Source organism: Caloenas nicobarica, chromosome 1 (assembly GCF_036013445.1).
Source record: "Caloenas nicobarica isolate bCalNic1 chromosome 1, bCalNic1.hap1, whole genome shotgun sequence".
Taxonomy (NCBI): Eukaryota; Metazoa; Chordata; class Aves; order Columbiformes; family Columbidae; genus Caloenas; species Caloenas nicobarica.
Genome location: NC_088245.1, coordinates 42,450,047 through 42,476,973, shown reverse-complemented (window position 1 = coordinate 42,476,973; position 26,927 = coordinate 42,450,047). Strand labels below are relative to the sequence as shown.

The 26,927-nt window shown below is 38.4% G+C and overlaps 1 protein-coding gene across 6 annotated transcripts in view; it reads left to right on the top strand.

Moving 5' to 3' along the window:
• Positions 1 to 26,927, top strand: part of ATF7IP (activating transcription factor 7 interacting protein) — a 118,334-nt gene that overhangs the window by 68,983 nt on the left and 22,424 nt on the right. For 2 of the 6 annotated variants that reach the window (XM_065658576.1, XM_065658577.1), the window contains exons 3-11: positions 4,006 to 4,089; positions 7,471 to 7,616; positions 8,793 to 8,930; positions 10,700 to 10,765; positions 11,423 to 11,496; positions 11,985 to 12,073; positions 13,340 to 13,972; positions 15,495 to 15,562; positions 17,011 to 23,522. In XM_065658576.1, the coding sequence (XP_065514648.1) occupies positions 4,006 to 4,089; positions 7,471 to 7,616; positions 8,793 to 8,930; positions 10,700 to 10,765; positions 11,423 to 11,496; positions 11,985 to 12,073; positions 13,340 to 13,972; positions 15,495 to 15,562; positions 17,011 to 18,456 (2,744 nt within the window). In that variant the 3' untranslated portion in view covers positions 18,457 to 23,522. Of the gene's footprint in view, positions 1 to 4,005; positions 4,090 to 7,470; positions 7,617 to 8,792; positions 8,931 to 10,699; positions 10,766 to 11,422; positions 11,497 to 11,984; positions 12,074 to 13,339; positions 13,973 to 15,494; positions 15,563 to 17,010; positions 23,523 to 26,927 lie in introns of those variants that run through there. The other 4 variants (XM_065658581.1, XM_065658580.1, XM_065658579.1 and 1 more) reach the window with 3 other exon arrangements.

Here is a 26,927-nt window from a genome sequence, read left to right as displayed (position 1 = left end):
TGTTGCTGGAAGCCGCAGTCTTCGTGCCTCCTCTATTTTGAAAATCTCCATTTTGAGTATTGCCTCTGTTTTTGAATATAGCCTGTCCCTGTTCACTTGCACTATAGGGCTTGGGTTTTTGTCTGTGCAGGGTTGTAGTTTATTCCCTCTCTCCATTTTACACAGTCAGCTCATCTCCTCCTACAGCTTCTTCACTTTCTGACCTGTATCAGGTCAGAGAGAGAACTTTTAGACAAGATTGGACTGTATTTCAGAGTAGGATCTTTCAGCCTGAAAAAAAGAGATGGAGGAGAGATGACACAAAGAAGTGTAAATGGTAAGTGGTATGGAGAATGGACATTTGCAGTCTTTTCCCTTACAAGAGCCTCACGTATCCAATGGAGGAAAAGAAAAAAGTGAGAGGCAGAGTCAAGGCATAGAAGAAGAGATGGTTCTGCATGTGCAGAGCTATGGAGCTCCTTCCTAGCAACACTGTGACTGCTAAAAGTTTGCCTACATTCATCTTCTTTGCAAGAGGAATTTTTCTGAGGGCTATCAAGTGCAGAAACCCTAAGGCTCTTTCACTATGTTCTTTTCTCCTCCTTATATTCTTCCCCACTTGATTATCTACCGTTGACATGAAAGTGTTGGAGATAGGATCCTGGATTAGGTGAACTGTGTGTTTTACATAGTGCAGCGGTTGCTATGTTCTTTCCCTTAACTTAATCTGTACCTTTAAAATTTGACCAGCTGAGGATGACTACCAAAGGAAATCCGAAGTCTGTCTTTCTCAGAATTGCTGGCACTTTGAGTGCATTCTGGACGAGGCTTCTCCACAGCAGTGGCATTTCATGCCCTCCAGGGATAGTTTGAAAGAGAACAGACTTGTTGCTGTCTGTTAAGGAAGTCTGCACACCCAGGTACAACGTTTTAAGAATAAAGAGTGCAGTTAACATTTAAAAGGATACAGCTTGTCTTCTAGAGAGTAGCGTTTGAAGAGATCTTCAGAGTATGTGAATGGCAGATAAACAACTAAACATGAATTTCTGTTCCTGCGTTGTGATAGAACCAGCTGTCTGAATTCTTGAATTCACAAACAGGAGAATAAGTTATGCTTAAATGGAAGCGATGAAACCACTTTTTTGCAATAATATTTCTGTTTGTGGTTTGTTTGTTTGTTTGGTTTTTTACTTCAAAAAAGGATAATGGAGGGCTTTCAGAGAGTTGGGAGACAAACTTTATACTGGAAAGCTTATAAGAGCATGAGTTTTGTTCATCCAGTAGAAGATTAAGGATGCCTGTAATATCTGCAAACAGGAGCTGAATATATGGTGGAAAGAAGTTTCTTTAATGTAGCAGACAAAGAAACAACTGCTGCATTTTTGATCCACTGGATTTTGCAAACCAGAAATCAGGCACACTTCTGTCCAGCAGACTTGGGAGGACCAATTAATGGATGTTGGATTAATCAGTTGTAATCGTTAAGTCCTTTATGGATTTTTTTTTTCTTTAACTAAAAATCTGGTAAGAAATAACTGAAGAGATACTGTGTTTTGTGTTTGAATCGCTTGGGTTTGTGGTGGTGGTTGCTGGTGTTTGGTTTTTTTAATATATATTTTATGATAGGTGGGAGGAGTTGTGACCAAAAAAATAGAGTAGTTGAGGTTGGGAGGGACCTCAGCAGGTCTCAAGTCCAGTTTCCTGCTCAAAGTGAGGTCAGCTGTTGTTGTCCCACAAATCAGGGTTCTTTTACCCAGTGTGCAAAAAGCCAAATAACAAGATAGTTGTTTAGTTCATGTCTGTGCAGAGATGAGTGCTCCATGCTGGCTATCACACGGTTAGCATTTATCAGTACATTCAACAATGCTTAATCAACCCTGTTTTCATTGGTTCTTGTAATGCGTGTCTTCACTTAAAGATTACAGTGTGTTTTAAATTTCCAGTGCATGCTCAGTGGGTGGTAGTCTTTGACTGGGCTGTAGGCTTTATTGCTGGAGGTGTGGTTTTTAACATTATAATGAGATTATAGTGAATGAAGTGCCAAGGGGCATGAGTTGACCCAATCTCGTGGTAACTTCTGGGATCATGATGGAGGGAGGATTCCCTGAGCCCCCAAATCAAGATCTGTCTCTTTCCTTATATTTGTTCCAGATAGCTCTGCTATCTCTTGCCTGATGAAGCTTGCTCAAAGCCCTGTGCTGTGAAATACTTCCTTTGTCTTTTTAACTTTTCATCACTGTGAGATTAGACAGAGTAGCTTAGAACTCTATCCAGTTAAGTCTTGAAAACTTCCACTGATGAAGGCTGGATGATGTTTCTGGGCAACCTGTTCCAATTACTCTCTTCATGTTGAAAATGTTTGTCTTTCTGTTAGTTGGAATCTCTTGTTTCTGCTTACACATGTTGTCTCTTATCCTTTGCCATGCACTTTTACGATGAGCCTGGCTCCATCTTCTCAAAAGCCAGCTTACAGGTGTTGGAAATCTGTTTTTAAGTCCCCATTAAGATTTGTCTTCTCCACTCTGAACAAGCCCAGCTCCCTCAGCCTTCCTTACAGGTCATGTTCCCCAGCCCCTTAGCAGTCTCTTGCTCCTTACCAGGAGATGGCGTAACAAGTGCCAAGCAAAGGGCAATAACTGCTTCCGATGATATATTGGCTCTGTTCCTGCGGGTGCTGTGGATCTCCTTTGCTGCAGGACACGCTGTTGGCTCACGCTTTGCTTGCTGCCAGTGCAAGTCTGCAAGGCAGAGCTGCTCCCCAGCTACGTGGGCTCTAGCCTGTGTCATTGCAAGGGTTTACCCCAGGTGCAGAACTTTTGCATTTGTTCTCGTTGGGTATCATGGAAAAACTATTCTTGAACTTAATGACTCTCCTTTAGATTCTTAGGTAAATGAGTCCTAGTTTATTGATAACAGTTAAGTACATGAAGCTTATCTATGAGTCTTAAAAAGCAGGTGGCATAGACACTATGCTAATTATTGCCTTAAAAATGAATCAGATTGGTTTTGAAGAATTTATGTGGTACGAATATTATTTCTTGTATAAATTAACAAAAAAATATTATTTCATTTTTTTGTTTTCTGACTCCTCCCTTTTTCTGACTTATTAGGTGACTTATTTTAAATCATTCAAATGTTCTTCATAATAGAAGTAAAATTTAGTGTTAAGAGAGCATCAAGCATGTCTTTGCAGCCAGAACTTTCTCTAAAAAAGCTAGTATACTTTGCTGTAATAACAAAATAAAAAAAGGAAATTAGAGAAGTATACAGATCAAGATGTGCATAACAGTGCTGACTTGTTCTGTTATATTCTGGAGAGATTTTAATGTAATCTTAAACATAGTGGAGGTGGCAAATGCAGCCTGTATAAAACACATAATGGAAGTTCATGGAACATATAATAAAAGTTTTCAGGAAGTGTTACTATTTTTCATTTTAGTCTGTGTGCATTTGGGGGTGTTATTTCAGTTTTTACTTAAGAGTTTACTAATATCTATGTCTTTGAATGACTAGTCTTAAATTGTGAGATTTGTATTAGAAAGAAACTTTAAAATTAATATTTTTTTAAGAAAATAAGAATCTAGACCTTTTCTACCATGAAGATTATGGGTAAATTTGCCAGTTGTGAGTAAATAGAGAAAAATATTAGTATTTTGCTACTATTTTTACGCTTTTTTCCTAGATGAAAATTGAAATAAAATTATTTTTTGAGAACTTTACATTAAAAATACATCGTTACAACTTTGTTGTATTTTGTTGATTTTAAAGCTAAGCAAATCCAGAAGTGAATCATAATATGTTGTATAGTGGTTCAAATTTTTGCTCTGAAGGTATCCTCTGATTTTTTTTTTTTTTTTTTTTTTTTTTTTTTTGTATCACTGCATTCCCTCTGTCATACTTGTTTCTCTAGCCTTCCCCAACATGTTTTTTCATAAGTATTCTAAGTCCAGTAGTCAAACTAGGACTCTTATGAGAGTTTTGTAGGTCAGCATAAGTAACACATGGTGTTTTTTCTTCTGTTTATAGAAGAGGTGGAGGAGAGAAGAAAGGAGAGCGAGGAAGATAAGGAAGAAGAGGCCCACAAAGAAGAAGAGAAACACACAGAGAGAAGTACGTAATGTTAAAACTATTATGCTTCACTGGTGGCATATGTTAGAAACACAGAATCGTTGAGGTTGAAAGGGACCTTTGGAGATGATCTAGTCCAGGCCTTCTGCTCAAAACCAGGTCAACTAGAGCAGTTTGCTCAGAGCCATGTCCAGACAGGTTTTGAATATTTCTGCAGGTGGAGACTCCAGCACCTTCCACTGTTCCACTTATGGTGTTTGACCACTTTGACAGTAAAAAAGTTTTGGTATGTTTGAATGCAATTTCCAATATTTCAGTTTGCATTCTTTTTTTCTCATCTTTCACTAGTACTCACAAAGAGTCTTGCTCTGTCTTTTTCACTCTCTACCTATCAGGTAATTTACAGACATTATAAAATATCCCCTCACTGCTTTCTCCACTTGAACAATGCCGGCTGTCATTTCCTCATATGGCAGGTGCCATATGTCTGTAAAACATCTTGGTAGCCCTACACTGAACTCTCTCCAGTATGCTCACATCTTTCTTGTGTCCAGTTCTGGGCTTATAAATAAAAGACTCAAGCTTATCTCACAGCACTGATTAAAGAGGAATAATTACTTCCCTTGACCTGCTAGTGATACTCTTCCTTACTTGTGATTTCATCCCCGTGGCTTGAATGGACTCGTATATGTCCATTTGTTTAAATGTTAACTTAGTGCTCCTCCACCAAGAGCAAGTCTGCCTTTGCTCCAGACTGTCCCACTGGTCTCAGGGAGCTGGTATTACTGAAGGCGAGTCTTCTCATTAAAGTCTGAGGTGAAGGCAGCATTGAATGCCTAGGCTTTTTCTGTGTCCTTTGTCATTTGCTCCCTTGCCTCATTCAGTGGGGAGGACGTGTTTTCCCTAGTTTTTCTTTTGCTACTGGAATACTGCTAGAAGCCCTTCGTGTTGCCTTTCATGTCCCTCACCAGATTCAGCTTAAGCTGAGCTTTGGCTTTCCTAACCCTATTCCCACCCACATAATGCCTTTATTTCTCTCATAGGTCGCCTGTCCCTAGCAGACAGGGACCTCCACCTCCTGCAGCCCGGGAGTCACTTGCTACTAAGATGTGGTGCTACTGCATGGCTCAGGCTTTGCTGGTTCAGATATTTCACTGGGCACAGCTCCCAGCCCCATATCTGCTACGAGGGCACTGAACCGAATCCGTCCTGTACATCTGCAGGTGGAGTGTGACCTCCTGTCCTGGTGCTTCCAGCCTTTGCCATCATGGGTGTCTGGATAAGCTCAGGCTCTGCCCGTTACCTTGTTTGGTACAGCTGGGGGTTGCAGTTCTTGAGGCTGCAGGATCGTGGGTTATATCCAGTCAATCTGTTTTCCTGCCATTTCTGATGCTGTACCATCCCCTGACCTCCTCCCATAGCTCCTCTAACTTGGTAACACAGCTCTCCCACTAGTTTGTACCTTCTGTAGCCAAGAAGCTCATCTCCCTCTGCCATTGCCTCAGCCAGAATGGGAGGCCCTAGATCGTCCCTGCATCCCAAGGCTTGCAAAGAGTTGTTCGAGTGGCTGCTGCAGACCACACGATGTGACACATCACCACCATCACTGAGTGCAGGGACCATCCGCCTTCTGTGCACCCTGCTGTGCAAGGTCCTGTGTTTGGGAGCTGCGCTCTAGGCCCAGCAGTGATACAGGCCTCTCCCTTGTACCTGCTGAAAGGATATTTGAGCCTTCATGAGCAATTAGCTGGAGCGTAAGCACAAAGCTCCCTTTGATCAAGAAGAGCTGATGCGTCTCATAGAAGCTGATGGAGTTTCCTGGAAGTCACAGCCTCATTTAGATACCCTTTCCACTAGTAGCCAAGCAACTTGAAGCTCTTCAAAGAGAATCCAACTGCAGTAAAATTAGATGTAGCATCTGCTTCAGAACAAGTTACCTAAACATTGAACGTGTTCTGTTAAATATGTAAGTAGTCTTGCATGTTACAAACTACTTGTACTATTCAGCAGTTAGGCTTCTTCTAAAGAGACCAACTGGGGGTAGGAAAGAGTTGTGTGGGAGATCCTAATAAACTTGTCTTCACTGGCCTGGGAATAGTGTTGTAACTATTCAAATTTATTTTTTTTAAATTTTATTTCTACAAGTTTTTCTGATGGATGGAAGGAAACTAGGAAAACAACTCTTTTTCTTACTGTCATTCTGAAAAAATAACTAAAAACTCAGACTTTATACTGCTTGTAAATATTGAGCATTCTGCAAATGTTTATGAAGAGCCCTGTGACGTTATAAAACATACCTAAAATCTGAGGACCTACACTTTCACAAACTTTTAAAAATAACCTCGGTTGTCACGCAGATTTTAAAATATTGCTTTTTAATCATTTTTAGTGCATTTTTATTGAAATTCTCAAAAAAAAATCAGAAGCCATCAGAAAATCAGATCAGAATGAAGCCATCAGAAATCTAACCATCAAAAAATCAAATTATAAAAAATTTGTGAAATTATAACTATGACTCAGTATATGTAACATAAATAAAGAAAAAAACTGGCAGTGGAAAGTAACTATTTGTTACTTCAGTGAATCTTCATCGATGTATTACTAATTCTGTTGTTCTGTATCAGCCTCAGGTTTGGGGTGGAAAGGTTGAGAGCTGTGGTCTTTGGTGTTTTGGTGGTGGTCAGGTACCCACAGTGTGCTCTGTAGCTCCCCTTCCTGATGATTCACCCAGGCTTGTTGTTTTATGTATGGATCTCTAGAGATTACAGTGCCAGGAGCTGGAGGAGCAAATGAGGTCTCTGGTTCTTTTGTGCTTTATGGCTGTGATGAAAATGACCTTCATAATTTAGTTCTGTTTTGAGACTGCTCTTTTGCCACATTTTTATTTTCCTTCTTACCCCAGAAGTAAGATAAAGCTTTGAATGTTTTTTTTCAGCCATGGATTGGAAGTACAGATTAAAACTCCATGACAGGTAGAAAACAAAGTAATTGCTGACACAGGCAGAATGAGATGTAGTTTTATCTGGCTGCAATCCTGAAAAGAGGGTTCTTTTTTCAGAATCATGTTTTTGTTTTGCTTCTCAGAAGCCACGTTCCATTGTAGGATCTTGCTGATTGGAGCAGGAAAAACGGGAGGCAAGTTCTGGAGAAGAGAATGGTGGTACCAGAGACATTTTGCATTTGGGGCAGTGGTTTGGTGAATCACAAAGCAGAACTCATCGACAGGGCAGCAATGTACAGAGACCAAAGGGACTGTTCTGCTTTGGTGTCATCCAACATCTTCTTTCTCCAAAGGCATTCTTGCTGTTTTAGGATGAAAAAGCTTAAACTGGGGAAAAATGAAACTCCATAATAATTATGGCATTCTGCAGGTACCTGTTTTTTCAAAGGTTCCTCACGAGCAGTTGTATCTAATTGTTCCAGGTGAAGTGTTAAGGAGAAAGCGTTCCAAATCTGAGGACATGGACAATGTTCATTCTAAACGTCGTCGATACCTGGAAGAAGGTTATGAAGCAGAACTCCAAGTAAAAATTACAGCCAGAAAGGATGTTGACCAAAAATTACAAAAGGTAGAATGGAGGTGCAGAGCAAAGATGGAAAACACGCACCTGTCACTTGTCTTAACCATCTTTGAATTAGTTATCCCTTCCCACGCACTCCCTGACTCGCAAACACTTCATCTTTTTTGAGGTTGAAAATTGGATGTAATTCAAGTAACAAAGATGGCTTAATTCATATAAAGTCCTATATAGCCCTACTTTTAAGAAGAGATGAATATCATTTGAAAACTATGCTGGAAGAGTTATATTTGAAATGCGTTAAATATTTGAACTCCCAAGTCTCATATGACTGTAGATGGAGATTCTTAGCAAAGAGGATATTTTAGCATGGTAAAGATTTATATGTGGTACGCTTTATTGTGTGCCCAGCTCTAAAGAAAGTCTGTTTCCAAACAAATGCAATCAACATCACATTTTGCAGATTTTTATAGAGCTGTTAATTGCCTCATTGCACCATTGGAATGTAGAGAAATCTATGGTCTTGAAGAAAAAAAATTGTGCAATTCTTTCATTAGTTAGTTAGCTAGTGCATCCTGTAACTTCATTAATGTAGGGTGCAGAAAACTGAGTCACGTTTATTGCTTGTTTATTTTTGTTTCCTAGGGAAAATTTTTATACCACAATAGATATAGCAGGGAGAAAAAAAATTGTATCAAGTAAACTTTGTGGAAATCAGTCTCTTCTTTTTCCATGTTTAGCTTCTGCGAGAATAGTAACACAGGACATTTATTGTAGGGGAAGATGCATCTCAGAAATAAAGTTTTGTTGAATGTCTTTACTTTCTGTTCTTTGAATGCCAGTGTCCCTCACAAGAACAGAAAAGTAAGAGGAAAAATTAATTTGTGTAAACACAGCACTTTATGAAAAGATCTTCTGCTACTAAGGTTCTTTTTATGTGTAATAATGTTTTATACATTTATCATACTGCAAATAAATTAGTTTGTTGAATTAATGTCAAAGAGGGACCATTTGTATTTGCAAAAATACATGTAGAAACTTTTCTTAGCTGTGCAGCCACATACTTACTGGTGATTGTAGTTTTATTTCATTGACAGGGCACAACTGTTGTCATTGTTCTTTTTGTAGCAGGACACTTGTTAAACAAGTGGAGAATATCTTTATAGATGGTCTCCCAAATTCTGGGATTGCTCTTTTATTTTTCTTTTTTTAATAATAATTTTGCAGATTATCCAGAAACTGTTAGAAGAAAAACTTACTGCTTTACAGTGTGCTGTATTCGACAAGACTCTGGCGGACTTGAAAACCCGAATAGAGAAAGTAGAATGTAACAAGAGGCATAAAACTCTGCTTACTGAACTACAGGTGAGTGTTTGTATGTTGAACTGCATACTAGATTAAAATTTAAAAATAAATCTCTCAACATTTAGTAGTAAGTCTCCTGGAGCTATCAGGAAGGAACCTATTTTGACTCCACAAAGGGCACAGGGCAGGGTGGGGGGAGGACAAAAGAATTTTACAACTCAAAAGCAACATTAGTATTCGCTGCTATTTCCCTACTCAGAAAGAAGCAAGCAACCAATTAATCATAAAAAAAACCCAAAGCACATCTTCCTGGCAAACAGATTCATTAGCTGGTAATAAACCGCTTTTCCACTCTTCTGTTCCATTTGGACATTCTTCAAATAAACACGAAGTATGAAAACATCTAATGCTTCTATGAAGCCAGAAATTTGTTTAAAAACGGAAAAGTGCAGAAAGGAGAAGACAGTAGCACTGGACTTTGTAGGATGTTCAAACAAATAATCATCATATGATAGTTATCCATGATATTTGCCCAGAAACTAAATCATTCACTATGTTCTAGCAAGGAATCAAATAGCTAGTGTTGAATGCAGTATGCTTTCTTACATTCTTTATAGAAATTATGTCCATAGTGGTAACATGAGGAACACCACAAAAATCAAAGAATTTTGAAGTGACAAGACAACTAAAAGCTTGTTTCATAACAAATTCAAACAACAAGGCCAGTTTAACATAAAAAATAAGTAGGGAGTTTGCCAGGGTAGTTCATACTACATAACTCTTCCCCCTTGCTGCCCTAGACATTGTATATTGATTTTTTGTTAAGTGCTAGCTAAGATGTTTTCAATATACTTGTTTATCAGTGTCTTTAGCGATCAACTACAGGGTCTAATTAGTAACTAAGGCTGTGAATGCAATCTAAGCTTACATGGTTTTATTATGCAAGGTGCTCCAAAAGACCTCTGCATTGTAAAAGATAACAGAAATTGAAATCTAAATGTAATTAAAGGCAGACTATAATTGTAGCCTGTCATGTTGCTTTGTAAAAATGTGAGAAGTGAGGTTTGTAAATGGACCAGCTCCTTTTAGGTAGGAAGTTCCAAAATCATGGTATATGAAACTTGCTGATTAAAAAAAAAAAAAAAAGGTCCCTGCTTAGAACAAGTGGCACAGCTACTGCCTGCAGAATAAGTCAGCCATCAGAACTGCAACCTAGGCAGGGTAAATGAGTATCCTGTAATGCTGAGGTAATTACAGAAGGAATGGTTACCAAATAGTATATTGAGGGAAGCACAAGAAGTAACAGACAAGATGCAAGAATGGTGCCTAAGAAGATAATGAACCTGACATCTGAACATCAAATAGAGTAGAACTAAGCTGACAGTAAGCTGTGTGTGATATGTAGTGCGTCAGTGAGAGGGAGAAATAGGACAAATGGGAGAAGAGCAGGTAATATGAAAGGCAAAAAGGGGTGCATTTTTCAATATGGTTGGTACATAAGGCGTTAGAACAGTCAAATGCATTCAGTTGCTTTCATTCATGCAGAATACTGTGTGAACCTCTGCAGGATGGATTCTATTTGTGCAGTTGTGAACATGAGGGAAAATAATTCCAGTTGTCTCCAAGATACCTTGATTTTTTTGATACACGCATGTGTCTTTCTGCTGCTCTGAAGTCGTATAGTTAGACTGTTATTTCAAAGAAGAATAATTTCCCCTGATATGAAAACAGCCTCGACTTGATGTCTTTTAGTTTGTATGATTTCTTTGATGGTTCTTGGGAGGATATTTATGGTTTTGTTTGTTTGTTTTCATCTTCTTCTCATTTAGGCTAAAATTGCTAGATTGACAAAGCGCTTTGGAGCAGCCAGGGACGACTTGAAGAAAAGACAGGAAGTAAGAACTAGATTTGTTATATTTGTTTTTCTGAGTTAGTCTAAACATTGTGTTGAATTCAAGACATTTTATGTGCAGAAAGATGCGACCTGGTTGTTCAGTGCTATTCACAAAGCAGGCTCGTCTAATTTGGTTAAAGGAAGTGATATCAAAGAATAGTCTTAACATCTGTTATGTAACCTTGGTTTGTACAGAAGGTTCTTTAGGCATTATTAGTGTGAAAGCACCTTAAACTCTATGTTAGTAAATCTAACTTACTTCAATATGAAGAGTATGGAGTCAATAAGAGTGAATCCTTGATTATTGGGGTGAAAAGGGGAGGGGAGAAGAATGGATACAAACAATAGTATTTCTCTGTGTCTAGAATGAATATTTTTGATTAATTACTGTGAAGAAGTGGAAGCTAAAATTCCGTTCTTATTCTCATGCTATAAAAACCTGAAAGCAAGAGAACAATGAAAAGGGAGGATGTAGGAAAGGGAGGCAGGTTGAACCAAATTGGTTTGGGGAGGCTGGGAAACATGTCAAGTTCTCCTGCAGTGTAGGTTTCAGAAAATGTGTATCTCACACAGAAATAAATGAATATGAAATATAATGACAGCATAAGTTTGCAAGCTGACTTATGGTTGTTTTGTTATGGCATTTTTTTCTCTTCAGAATTCACAAAATGCACCTCTGTCTCCAGGGAAAGTAACAAATGACACCGCAAACACAAACAATGTGATCTATAGGTAAGCAAACCACATCGTTGCGACCATGTTAAAATTTACAATACCTGATGTAATGGATAATCCTTGTATTTTCGTTTTTTAGTTCAAGCACTCTTTCTTCTTTGCTCTTCAGTTGTAAAATTGTGGTTTCTTTCACAGAAGTCATAAACGGGCGGTATTGAATCCATTCTTAGGTAAACCGAGATGGGTGTTGTCTCAGCAGTTAAAAAATAATGGATAAAATGGAAGTTTAATTTCAAGGAAGGGAAGATTCTCACGGTGGAAGGCAAACCGGGTGCAAGCACTTGAAAATTTACAAATAGCTCTGCATTTTTTTAGGAGGGGAACATCCAAATTTAACTTGCATGGGAAGCAGAAAATACAAGGGTTTAGAAAACCTCAATGAAAAGAGTGGCTGTAAAATAAGGATTTCTTTTCATCATTGTGCTGTTCATAATTATACCTGGTGTGGGTCATTGAGGAATGCTAACTGGAACTTTGTTCCGTAGAAATGCTGGCACAGTGAGGCAGTTGCTGGAGTCAAAGAGGAATGTAGGAGAGAGCACACCAGCAACTATTCAAGCCCCTGTGAATGCAGGTAAGAAACTGCCTGTGGACTATATACGCACTTCTTAACAGTTTTATTGCTTTCCATTAAGTAATAACTAACCCAACAGAGCAAAACTGGGTTTTATGACATCAAAAAATCATTATTTTTAGATCCCTACTACATTCCCAGTTTATATTTGTGTAGTGTGCTTACCAGGTAAGGGAAAAATGCGTTGATTTGGCCAACCAGAACATGTGGGTAAGTCAGATGCTTCAGCAGACTGTATGCTGAGTATGGCAGCAAAACTTGCAGTCTCTCGGCTGCCAAGAAGTGAAACACATGGCTCACAGGCCGTTTTTTGTACTTCATTGTAGTAGGATGGTGATGTCTTCCCCTCTATCTAACAGCCACAGAAGTTGAGTGGGGAACTAAAGGAAGTCATAAGCTCCGTTTCTTAAGGGAATCAAGTTGAAAAATTGAATTCCTAGATTAGAATTTTGTAGGGAATGTAGAATCAAAACCACTGTTAATTACAATGATTGTAGTCACACCATCCTAGATTTTAAAAATAGTTTACCTGGTACTGAGTGCTTAATCTCTTCTGCAGAATCATCTAGTAGTGGCCATATATTGGCTTTCTGTAGTGTATAACACTCTTGGTCTTTAGCTTTAACCCTGAAATTTTGTTAAATAAAAGCGAGTATCTTCTCTGACACATTAATCCTTGGTTTCAGTAGAACATTCTGGATACAAGGTCCTACCTATACATAGCAAGTTGGTCATAACTTAGTTTTTCTGTTCTTGTGTTTTCTGAAGGACCAGTTTTTCTTCCATTTTGGTAATGAGTGTTTAAAGTGCTGTATTTCATGTGTTTTGTATGTCTTAATTTTTTGCCATTTATATATCGTTCATTCAAACAAATATAGTACTGACTATCTTTAACGAGGCTGTTGGATATCAGTGTACAGCAGAAAAGGAGTATCTATAGCCTTTCTTGGCAAAAAAGCTAAAAATATACCACCTTTTTCATAGAATGATAGAATGGTTAGGTTTGGAAGGGACCTTTAAAGGTGATCTAGTCCAAACCCCCTGGCATGGCCAGGCCATCCTTCATTAGATCAGGTTGCTCAAAGCCCCATCCAGCCTGACTTTGAACACTTACAGTAACAGAACAATCACAACTTCTCCCGACAACCTGTTCCAGTGTCTCACCACCCTCATAGTAAATTGTTTCCATTTGTTGTGTTGGAGTGAAACTTCCCACTTGGTTCAAATACTTTTTTTTTTTTTTTTTTTTTTTTTGTGTCATGCCAGCTTCCAGTATTGCTGCTCCTCCAACAGTTGTCAGTGGACATGCTAAGCCTCAGCCTCCAGTGACCTCCACCGGCTCTTTGACAACGACAATTCTTCCCACAGCTAACACAGCTACAGTTGTCGGCACTAACCAAGTGCCCAGTGGCAGCACTCAGTCGGTGTCTGTCTCATTGCAGTCTTTGCCCGTAATCTTCCATGTACCCGTTGCAGTGTCATCTCAGCCTCAGCTCCTGCAAGGCCACACAGGAACTTTGGTCACTAACCAACAGTCAGGCAATGTTGAATTCATATCTGTACAAAGCTCATCTGCAGTTGGTAGCCTTACCAAAACTACAGTGTCTTTGGCATCAACTAACTCAACTAAACCAAATAACAGCCCATCTGTGCCCAGTCCTGGTATTCAAAGGAACTCTCCAGCCAGTGCTGGGTCAATGGGCACAACGTTGGCAGTACAGGCTGTTCCTGCTGCACATCCTGTTCCCCAGGCCACAAGGACTTCTTTGCCCACAGTGGGTACTTCAGGACTTTATAACACCACCAGCAGCCGAGCCCCCCTACAGATGAAGATTCCCCTCTCTGCATTTAATAGTACAGCTCCTATTGAACCACCCACCGTTACAGTGCCCAGAGTTGGTAAGTTATATTTGGATGTTGACACTGGGAAAGGAAAATAGTTGTCAAAGAGAAACACAAAACTCCACTCCTGTGGAAACTTGTTTGTTTAGTGCGGTTTCCTGACATGTTTGCTCTGGGTTGCCTTTCTGACAGAAATCGTCAAGATCAAAATCATCTCTTTTGTAGATGTGTTTCAGCCGTAGGAGTCAGCAGTGTGGCTCTGCAAGTGGTCTTTTATTTAGAACTCGATCTATATTGTTCCTAGCATGAAATCAAAAATGCCTGTTCTGCCATTAACAACTTGGTATTTAGTTTTAATATAGACCCTCAAAACAATCTGGCTGCTTTTCTAAGCAAAGACATACTGAAAGGAAAGTATAATAATTTATTTTCACAACAGTTAAAAGTAAACAAATGGGGGAAAATGCAACTGAATACTAACCTAGTTCCAAAGAAGTACATTTATTGCATTTAAAAAAAAGTTTGAACACAACTATTTTAAAATACTTTCTTTCAATCTTTGGCCATGCCATGACAATTCTCTGCACTTCTGATTTTATATACCTTGACTTTTTTTTCTAAGAGGTTCTCAAGATTTCTGAGTGAATTGGAATGATATCAAGTTTCTCATTGGCACAATATAGTGTTAACATGAACTCAAGCAGAGCTTGACATCAGAAGTAGTTTTATTTCATTTTCCCATCTTAAATTACCTGTATTAGAATATGTCTTCCATAGAGCTGGACAGTTATATGCTTTGTATTGATTTTTAGCTCTAAAGCTCATATAATGATTTAATACAACAGATCGGGCACAGTGACCGAAGGAAGGGCGTATGTGTCCAAAAATGTGTCTCATTTTCTGCAGTTCACATAACCTTAGTGTATAACCTAGGAGTTTTCTCACCAGAATTGAAGCACTGCTTTGGGCAAGTACTATTGCTGATAGGCTCTGCTTAAAATGAAAAGGAATGAGAAGGGAGAATTTAAATCCATAGACTTAAATGTTTGCATCAAATATTCAAGCAATTTCTGCTTAAGTTGCTAGCGTAGATATATGTTTGGCTGAGCTAATAAAAGATACTCAGTCTCCTTGCACAAATCGTCTCAGTATTTTGCAATGTGTTTAACCATCCGCTGTTCAGTCAGTTTTTTGTACAAAAATGTTGAATAATTGTAATTTTTTTTCAGTTTAATATCTTGTCAGTTTACATACAGAGGGAGGAGAGTTGTTTTGTCCTCAGCTAGGCAAGGGAATGGTCCATAAAATAATTTGAATACACCGTCAGACTTTCAAGGAAGGAAACATACACTGCTTCTAGACCGGAAAGTGCCATTTTACTTCTTTGTATCTTCTCTTCCCTCTGAAAAATGGTAGTAATGAAGCTTGAACACTTATAATTGAAAATTAGGGCTGAAAAATGTTAGATGTGCCACATACTGAATGTTTAGTCGTTTTGACTATTGCCTCCAAATTTGTGTGTAGTGGATAGCAATATTTAGTACTGATACTGCAAATGAACACTTTCTTGACCCCTCAGAAAACCAGACAAGCAGGCCACCAACAGATACTTCGACAAACAAGCGAACCGCTGAAGGAACAACACAGGTACGTTGTTTGATTATGTTTCTATATAAAATTCTAAAGTTACAATCCACAGGAGAAAAGTTCTTTATTGCTCATAATGAAACGACTTTAGTTTCTTTTCTGTGCCATGCTTTCTAGTTTCTGTCCATTTGTATTTTTCTTCTTCTGATCCAGAGTATTACTTGGGATATGAGCTTCTAAAAATCTTTTCAGAAGTTTTCTGATGGAGTTTGTGTAAGTAGGCGAGTTAGTAATTCAGGAGCACACTAAAATTGTGTCTGATACAACAGAGCTAATATACTAAAGAAAACCCTGCCCAGTTTTTGTCTGAAGGGCTTGAATTTAAAGCTACAAATGTTTTGTAAATGATTGCGATGCTTTCATTTCCACACTAATGCATAAGTTAATAAGAATTTGGATTCCGATATTTCATTGCCATATGTCATAGGGGGAAAAAAAAGGTAAAGAAACTTCTTCAGAAATAACTACTTCATGGTAAAGAACTTGCAGTAATTCTGAATTCCTCGTGTTAAGATTTGTTGAACTTGCTTTGAAATTTAAAGGTTGACATTAAGCTATTTTAAATTATTCATAATTAATTTTATTTCTGCATACAGATATTTGACAAAGCATCTCATATTTACATTGCTGTTAACTGGCAGTCATTTTATTAAGAGGAATAAAAATAATTTCTTCTAGCTAAAATTTCCACATGTAACAGTGTTTCAAGATACAGTTAAATCTGAATTGCATTTCAAAGCTAGAATAAAATATACTGGACAAGATTCTGGTTTTCACCCGTCACAGAAATAGTCTGGCAAAGATAACCAGTAATGTAGAGTATAAAATGTGTCTCACTCTGCCTTTTTATTAAGGCATTTCATAAAGAATGGTTGTTTGGAACTTCATTTTTCAAAGATACCTGTGGATTATAGCTGTTAAAACATTCGTCAGTACTTGATATGTAGGAAATTCAGTACCAGAATGGATGAGAGATTTATGATTTTAAGATTTAATTTTCAATGTAAGAAGCATATTTTGCAATTTTTCTTCTTTGGTAGAGCCTGAAACCCGGAAAAATCTTTGGAAAAACAGATTGTGTGTGGTAGTGGTATTTAGCAATGGAAGGTGAACAAGAAGGAGGGAAATAGGAGACAGGTGGTGATTTCCGGTTTTCAGTCTTCTGTTAGAGTGTATGTTTCTAGGTTTGCTTTCAGTCAAATCAGTTAAAGCATGTGTAATGCCATGGTTAATAAAGAAGGACCTGGTGAATATTACTTGGCTAGTGAGGTATGGAATTGATACACCATATCATTTGAAAAATCCAGTTAATGCCACCTGCTTTTTGTAATGTAAAATCCAAAATACTATGTATTATTCCACGCTTCTCAGAACAAAAAGTAGTTCGCTGTGTGCCGTATACCTGTGGCATATTTGATGGTACAACTTTGATCAATTGTTTCGAAAAGCAGTTGAAACAGGAAGAGACTTCATCAGAAAATAAAGAAGCGGTAGAAGCAGCACAGACGAATTTTAACTTCCCTGAGGATGTCCTCTTTGACTTGGAGGAAGAGGAAGAGGATGCTAAGAGCATCAAAAACACCCACAAGCAGACTGGCTGGGCAGCTAACCTGTTAAAACAATGGCTGACCAAAAATGGCAAGGATCCTAGCTTTGAATTGGTCCCAGTAAGTGAACTCAATGATATCTTAAGAGAGTTCTATTACACAATAAGGAATCATGATGGAAATACCTACAGTGTGGCAAGCTACAAGTCAATGCGTGCTGGCTTAAACCGGCATCTCAAAATGCCACCTTATAACCGTCAGATTTGCTTAATGAAGGACAAAGAGTTTGCTAGTGCAAACATGGTATTTGTGAGCATGCTGAAGATGCTGCGCATGCAGGGAAAGGATGAGACTCACCACCGTCCTCCTATAGCTGCCGAGGACTTGCGTAAGATCAAACAATCTGGTGTGCTGGGACTGCACAGCCCACTGGCACTCGTCAACAAGGTGTGGTTTGATTTACAGTTGCATTTTGCCAAACGAGGGAGGGAAATTCTAAGAGATCTGGCTCCAGATGCTTTCGTTGTTGAGAAGGACAAGAACGGGCGTCGATATGCTATGTTTAGGTATCCTGGCAAAGGAAAAAATGGAGAAGATCCTCGTAAAATGGGTAAAATGTATGATATGCCAGGGGACCCAAACTGTCCTGTTTTTTCCTTGGAGCTTTATTTGTCTAAGTTGCCTCCGGAGCCCCCTGCCTTTTACCTGCATCCTTTAAAGCTAACATCAGAGCAAATGCAAGAACAGTCTGTCTGGTACAAAAGAGAACCGATGGGTGTGAACTACTTAGGTACCATGATGCCCAGGATAAGCGTGGCAGCCAGGCTTTCTCAACGCTATACCAATCATTCTCTCCGAACTACCACCATCCAGCTACTGTGTGAAGCAGGACTGGGGCCTAGAGAAATCATGGCAGTGACGGGCCATCGCTCCGAGTCTGCTATTAGGCACTGCTGGGGAGCTGCAGAAGTTCACTACAGAGCTTGGTCAGATGTAATGGAGAATAACCCCCCCAATTACCTGTATAGCAAGATCCCAGGTGAAGTGATAAAAGAATCACTATCTGGTGCCTCCACCTCTTCTATAAACCACGTTGTTGTAGAACAAAGCAAAATTTTGTTCCCTAAGAAGCCTGTGGTTCCACCTGGCACAAATTCTGTGACTGTAGTCCCTGAGGGACACCCAGCTCTGAGTTCCAAGAGCACTGTCCTGTTGAACCACAGTTCTTCCAAGGTGTTTCTCTCCAAGAACATGGCCAGTGGTAACCTGACTGACAGTCCCCTTCAAGGCTGTTGTAAGGAACCTGTCTTTATAAAGCGTGTGATAAAACAAGAACCAATGACTTGATGATTCTGTAATGGAAATGATTTTAAATGAATTCCTAAAATGGAAATAATATCAATTTTGGTTTTTCATTTGGTCTCCTAAGGTCTTCTTACGGTCTAGTTCAGCAAGAAGTATCCTATGTGCACTCCTGAAGTGAGCTATGGCACAGAAGCTTAAGCAGAGCAGAGCTTGGAGTTTGTATGACTTTCTCTGGCAGCTGAGACTCTTTAAGTGGCTGAACCAGAGCTGTTTTAAAAAAATGAAACAGAGGTATTGATTTCCACTTAGCTGAAGAGCTATGCTTTCTTCGCTAAGTGCATGGCTTTTATATTTTGTGAAGAGCGTATTTATTATACCATTTTGTGCCTGCTGGCACTAATGTAGCATCTTAAAATTCATACTTGATTGCTGAAGAGCACAGAGAAAGTAGAAGCTGAATCTAATAGATGCAGATACACTACAAATATATACATATGCCTGAAAACACCTGGAATTGCTTGACCACTGTCATCTTCTCTGTTCAAATTGGTTTTGGACCTACCAGAGGATTGTGCCTTTTTTTTTTTTTTTAAAACATTCTTCTAAATGGATTTTCTCTGTGAGCTACAGATTTGTATGGAAGGTCTTTCCTTTTCCTATTAAGTATTTCTGGCTAAGATTCACTCATTCTGTTCTCCGAAGGCACTACTTGATACAAATGATATTGAAATTGGGGTCCTCTTCAGTTGTGCTTGTAATGGGGAAAATGTTCTGAAAAGAGTCCAGAACAGGTTTGTTGCTTAAATGGCAAGTAATTAGATTTGAAGTGTTTTTTCTCTATGTGCTTATATTGTGAGAGGTTTTCTGTATTTCTTCTTGCTTGCTGCTTCACTTACATTTCTCATTGTCTTTGCAGTGTAGTCAGTATAGTCTTTGTCAATATAGTGTGATTCACAAGAAGCACATCCTGCTCTTCCCCAACAAATCCTATCCAAATACTATTTTTGATTTTAGCTTCTTTAGATTAGTTCACTATAGTAAATGGAACTTATCATTACATTTTTCCTAGGAGATTTTTACAGTTTAGAAATTCTCAGGGTAGTGGATGTGGATTTTGTCTGAGAAATTAAATTGGAGTTTAAAAGGCTCTTTAATGATGAAAAATTACAAATTAGGAGGGCTGCTCATAGTCAATTTTTAATGAATCACACTTGAGTATCTAACTCATGGTTTGGCTCTGCCATTCTATGCTATGATTTTCATCAGAAATTCTGACAAACTGAGAGATCTTCCTGTAAATAAAAATGGAAAACTGGTCATCAAATCACAAATTATGGTAGGTCTACTTTGGAAGTAAAAACAGTCTAGCATTTAAAACTGCTTTCTATTATATTAACTGAATGGAATAAGAAAGGCTTCATCCTTTCAAAATGCATGTGTATATGTGTGTACACACAGGCACCCACAGATACACAGTTTATCACACCAGGGACTTTACTGTTTATGTTGCTCAGCAGTGGACAAATAGAGGAAAATTCCCAGTTGAAATAACAAATTGACCATTATAAACTCCTAATTCTGTGGAGAACTTCCTTGCTGGGAAAGGCTTTCAAATATTGAATGAGATTTATCCCTTTGTAGTCTGAACAGAGGACTCGATGCATGAACTTTGGAGTTTTTATCTTGGCTCATAATGTTTACCTTTGTGGCCTTGGGTAGGTTATTCATACTTACTGCATCAATTTTCCAAAGTGTAAGACCAGCACAGTGTTCCATTTTCTGGTGGATCACATTGAAGATTAAGAGGTTTTCAAAGTGCTATATTCATCTTAAGTGTTGTGTTTACAGTCACTTTTATTTGCTCTTGTTATAATGATTGAGCTAGTTGATCAGATATAATTGTTAATATAAAAATTACACCTGCACAGTCCTACACTTCTTTAGTTGCAGCATTAACTTATGACGTCAATGACTAGAGGAAGGAAATAATGGTTGCGGGATTATAATTTTGTCAAGCCTATAGTAAATCAAATGGAAATGGTAAAGAAAGTAATGCTTTCTAATGGCTAGAAAGAAGAAAAACTAAAAACCTAAGAGCAAAGAGTTCTCAAAATACAAGAGAACTGTGCAGTAACTTACCCTAGGATATTTTGGATTAGCATAGATTTCCAGATCTTAGGGATTCATAGAATTCGTAATTCAGCCAGACTGGAAAATTTAGTTTGTTGTTTGAAGGTATTTACTCTGAACTTTCACCAGGATGAATATGCATTATTTTTAAAAGGAAAAAAAATCCTGTCTTCATCTCAGATAGTTGCTTGTTCCAGCATTCTGGCATTGGACATTTATCCTTCAAAAACAAGAAAAGTATGTTGCCAGGAGACTATTCTTTTCTGTTTCTTCTTGCCGTGCATACTGTGGTCATACTGCCCACAGTACCCTGCTCTGGTCCTCACTGCATCTACGTAACTTACTGTAAGAATGTATTGCTGATTGTTTCATTCCTTAACACACATCTAGTTGGTGATTTAAATTGAAAATGGGACTCTTTTGGCCAATCTAGGCATGTCTCTGCTTTTTAAATTATCATTTGGCTTCTAACTTGACTTCCATTCTGTTAGCTCGGAATTGGATATTTTTGGTTTCTCATCTGTTAAATTCTGTTGGTACCCAACTGTACAATGTCCTCTTACTATCTTCCATTTGAACCTGATACTTCAAAGCTACTAACTGCAGTATTACTAGCTTTTTATTTTTGTATGGGAAAAAATATTTTTTGAAAACAAGAAAAAGCATTCCTGGTTTGGCCTGGAAGTATTATTGCTTCACGAGAGTTGGAGTCTGTCTTCATTAAGCTCTCCACTAATATTTGAATTAATTTTGATTAGTAGAACATATTTGCTGCCTTCCAGAACTGAAAAATCTTTCTTTTGTTCCCCCTCCCACCCAAAGTGTTAAATGAATCTTTCCTACATGTATTTATTTCCTTTCTAGAAAAACTGAAGTAGGCAAATAGGATGGGTGTTTTGCTGATTTTGTGAAGTCAACTTTGGCTATGTGTACTGTAATATGGGGAGCAGGGGGTCTTTTTTTTTAACTGTGAGATAAAATTTCAAGTCGATCCTGTTAATTGCAGTACAGGTTATGCTGTGTGAACATCATGATTTATGTGAAAATGGACGTAAATTGGACTCCTCAGTGGCAGTATCAGCAGAGAACCTGAAGTAGCAGCATAACCGAGTTGTGTGTGTGTTTGTTTGTTTTCCATTATATTTTCATTATAGGTGAAGCATGTTGGTGAACCAGCAGGTTAAGTACGGTTTGTCTAAACTTAAATTTAGACTTTGGCTGTAAACTTAGTACAAAATTGTTAATCATCATATAAATTCACTTAAAAAATCTGAATATAGCAAAACATACTTTGAAAGAAGTTACCATCTATCAGAACGGAATTAGATATTTTCCTAAAATAATATTTCAGTTGCAAAAAAACCCAGCACTTAGTCTTAACCAAGTCAACTAAACTGATTTTTTTTAAACAATGGCTGCCATGTCATTGATTAAATTCCATTTCCCTTGAGAGAGTTGACTCTGAAAACAGTGAGGAGTGATCAGAACCTTATATAATGCACCCATATATTTAGTTTTGCATCTCATTTTCATAACAAAGTTTTGGTACTGGTGCTGTGAATCTGCAGCTTATTTCTGTGCTTTTTCCTGATACATTTGGAAATCTCTGCTGTTACTTCAAGGAGTACCCTAATTACCTTTTTTAAATGAAGTTGGTACAGTATCTTACAGTATGTTAAATTTTTTATCCTTTTATTGCTATTTATATAATTCATCCCCGCTGTAAAGTACTGTGATCTACAGCATGGCAATCTAGAAGGTAAATGTTCTTCACTATATGCACCTTCTCTGTGCCCCCTGAAGAGCTTCATTGTGCACAATGTCAAATAACCTGAAGGCATTGGAAGGAAGCCTTGAAATTGAATGTGTTCTTGGCTTTGTTGTGGTTTTGGTCTGGTACATCTCTTTTGGTTATCCTGAGCTATACAGCTTCTCTATAGTTACATACAGTTTAGGTCAGTATAGTCTTAAGTTTTCAGTAAGTAGCTTGGACGTATGATTTTGCTGTGTGACTGTTGCTCCTTTTCAGCCTTCCTCTGCTTCTTGCTCCAAAAGGGATGGCCACAGGGATGTGGGAGAGGGCATCTTACTACCTTGGGATTAGTCTCTCAACTTCAACTTTTTCCTGCATTCACAGAAATTTAAGGGTCATTGTTCAGTCCCAATTTTACCCATGGCCGTTCCAGTGCCTCAGGTCCTAGAATTGTATTTCTGAAGACATGACAAATGTTTGTAATCTATTGGGGTAAATACTACTGTAATAGAGGCAAAGGCATTTTTAATTATATAACAAGTCTTTAGAATGGTTTTTAAGTATTTTATTATGAATCCCAGTTACAGATACAGGATTTATATCTATATATATTACATAATATATAAATATAGCTATGGTATATTGAGGGAATCTATGAAAGCAGTTTTTATTGTGTTGTGATATAAAATATCAGTGAACAAATTTGAATGGGGTTGGATGTGTTAAAAATGGCTAGCATAAGGTTAATCTATTCAAGAATGATTTTGTTATATTTATTAAAACACTAGGTCAGGTGGATACTGTTTTCTTCCCTGTTTCTCACTCCAGGTGCACCTTATCCTCTTATGGAGTAAATCTTTTTTCAGTCTGAATTTCACATGTGCATTTCATCTTTTCAGCCAATAGTAGGGTTCTTTTAAAAAGTCCACCAGTGTCCTATCCATTTCCCCTTGTTTCTGACATGCCTGATTTGTTTGGTTGAACTACAGTTTAATTTAAGCTATTTTACTGACTGTTGGAAATTCATATGGTAAAGTGTTAATAAAGTACATTTATAACTCCTATCCCTTTACTTTGCAATGTGTAACAAACTTTGTGAATGTCTGTTGGAAACAATGTGAACAAAGTGGATATGTCAGCTTACAATTTATAAGCAGCTATTAATTCTATATTGCTGAAGCATTATTGATGAGTATGTTTCCTTTTATTTCATGGTTTTGTCACTGAAAATAAACATGCATAATTGTATATGTAAAATGGGATACTTGATTTTTGTCTCTGACCGTGGGGCTATGTTTGTGCTGTTTAAAATGCAACTGGCTCTCATCTGTTAGGTGGAACCTTCACCTGAGATAATTAGAAGTCTAAATTATAAAGATGTTAGCAGGAGGACAATGTAAAAGTCATACAAAAATGGATCCACTTGAATGTTGTTTATTACAGCAGCCACCCAATTCAGCTACATGACATCCTGTTGGGAGATTTTCAGTTTATTTTTTTAAATTCATTTTTTAATGTGATTTGTCCTTTGCTGAGATCATATCTATATTACCTAAACCAGCCCCGGTTACTGAGAGGAGCTATGATTAGTAAGATCATAGACTCATAGAGTGGTCTGGGTTGAAAGGGACCTTAACGATCCACTAGACCAGGTTGCTCAAAGCCCCATCCAGCCTGGCCTTGAACACTTCTAGGGATGGGGCATCCACAACTTCTCTGGGCAGCCTGTTCCAGTGCCTCACTACCCTCATGGAGAACAATTTCTTCCTTATCTCTAATCTAAGTCTACTCTCTTTCAGTTTAGAGCCATTACCCCTTGTCCTATCACTACATGCCCTTGTAAAAAATCCCTCTCCAGCTTGCCCTCTTTAGGTACTGGAAGGCTGCTACAAGGTCTCTCCAGAGCCTTCTCCAGGTTGAACAACTCCAGCTCTCTCAGCCTGTCTTCATAGGAGAGGTGTTCCAGCTCTCTGATTATCTTCGTGGCCTCCTCTGGACTCACTCCAACAGGTCCATGTCCTTGTTATGTTGGGGGCCCCAGAGCTGAACCAGTTCTCCAGGTGGGGTCTCAGGCAAGTAGAGGGGGAGAAGCGCCTCCCTTGACCTGCTGGTTGTGCTTGTTTTTATGCAGCCCAGGACACGGTTGGATTTCTGGGCTGTGAGCACACATTGCCAGGCCATATTGAGCTTCTCATCAACCAACACCCCCAAGTTCTTCTTCTCAGGGCTGCTCTCAATCCATTCTCCACCCAGCCTGTATTGATACCAGGGGTTACCCCAACACAGGTTCAGGGCCTTGCACTTGGCCTTCTTGAACTTTGTGAGGTTTGCGTGGGCCCACCTCTCAAGCCTGTCAAGGTCCTTCTGGATGGCATCCCTTCCCTCCAGCATGTCAACCACACCACACAGCTTGGTGTGGTTGGCGAACTTGCCGTGGATGCACTCCGTCCCACTGTCCGTGTCACCAACAAAGACGTTTAACAGCACCAGTCCCAATACCAAACCTTGAGGAACACCACTCATCCCTGGTCTCCACTTGGACATCGAGCCGTTGACCACAACTCTTTGAGTGTGACCATCCAGCCAATTATCCAGCCAATTCCTTATCCATCAAATCCAGGTCTCTCCAATTTAGACACAAGGATGTCATGCAGGACAGTGTCAAATGCCTTGCCACAAGTCCAGCTTGGATGGTGGAGGTAGATGATCTTTCATCATCCAAGCTGGCCATACCACATAATGCTGTTGGGAAACTGTCAGTGGGCTTTGGGGAAGCAAGGTAGATGTTTCACCTTAAAAGAGTAAGAACCAGTATAGAGACGTGTGCACATGAATGCATGAATGTGTGTATTATATACCCTTTTAAGTGTTTGATTAAGGAAAAACAAAATCACAGCAGTAGAGAAATACTTTAAGCATTGTGCCAAGTGTTCTTGTATGGCTTTTAGTTGGAATTATGATTGCTAGTGCCTAAAATCAGCATTTCTGGCAACCAGTCTCTCAGATGGTCATCTTGATTTATGATTCTTATGAAAAGGGATAGCAGAGCCAATGTCTACTCTTGGCACCAAAGAAATGAGAGGGTATATAATACATAGGGTTACTAAGACTGGTTATTTATTTTTTCCATGCTTGCATCGTTTTCATTCTGGAGGAAGTGTTGCACAGTACCCATTAAGTCTAAGGGGAATGCAGTAATCTCGTAAATGCAGTACGTAAAATGTCTGTTAATGGTGTTTGAGTATCATTGCAGCATGCAACCACACACTATCAAAACACGTGTTGCAGCCCTGTGAAATTTTGTTTGTGCAAACTGTGATCTCAGTAAACTGCTGACTGTATTGCATTAGCATTTTCATTTTTATCTTGGCAAGAGATGACAAATACATTTGGTACCTGGTTAAGTAAACTTCCATGACAGTTTTGCAAGGCTGGAATAATTATTTCAATTTTGTGGGAGTCACTGCATTGGGAAAATAACTGTTAAGGAGTGATAGTCTGGCATTGAAGCAGTTAGTGACTGAAACATGCTCCAAAATGTATTAAAAAAATTATTTCTACAGCTGCTTAGACTGTGCTTGAAATATCTAGTTTTGTATATGGATGACTAAAAAAGTAATATGGGCCTTATAATTATGCATACAAGCACAGTATTACCACCCTCCCCACACCCACCCTGTTCCTAGAACATATTTTTAACATTGCTCCCCACAATTTCAGGTTGATTTTTGCTATTATATAACGCCTTGGTGCGTCGTGTATGATTGCGGTGGTGTGATGCTTCATGGATTTTTTTTCTGTTTTGTTACTGTAAAAACTGTTAATAATCGTCTGCACTGTGTCAGTGTGCGACACGTCATCTTCAGAATTTTGATCTTTACTACCGTGGAATTAATTTTTGATTTGTGCTCTATTTTTTTTATTGTTGCCTATTTTTCCTTTTGTTTTTCACTTTCACAAACTGAAATGTTCCTCTATGAAAAGCAGGTGGCATTACAATGAATAGCTTTGTTATTACTATGTGATGAACTGAGCCATGGCGTTATATAATACCAAACCTTTTTTTTTTTTTTTAAATAATATATCAATAGAGAAGTGCATATGCAGAACTTTCTGCAAAATACCAACATTCACCTCTTGGTTTTTCATGTGGTACAGTATATGAACATGTTGGCATGTGTATGTATACTGTTTTATAAGATGATGTAACGGGTACATTTTTTGTTCAATTTGAGTTTTAGAAATTTCTTTCTCAGTTTTCTTCAGTAGTTTGCAGTTGACATATATATGCTGTGATGTTCTGACCACTTCTTTCTGTTTTAAATTTCGCAATTGCAGTTATGGTGGAAGATACCTCTTTCTCAACATCATGTCTACCAAATGTGCTTTGGCCTCCAAATTTGGTCTCCCTCTTTGTATTTTTTTCCCCCCTCATGGAATTGGAATAGCGTTTTTTCCCCCTCCACCCCCTTTTTTTCTTTCTTTCTCATTATTTTCTAAAATTTCAAATGATGAATCAACATCATTTGCAGCAGTGCTGATCTGAAAAACTTGTTGGATAGCAAAGCTGAGGTGATATTCTTTCTCCCACTACAGTGTGTTTTACAACACTGTGAAGTGGTCTCAGCAT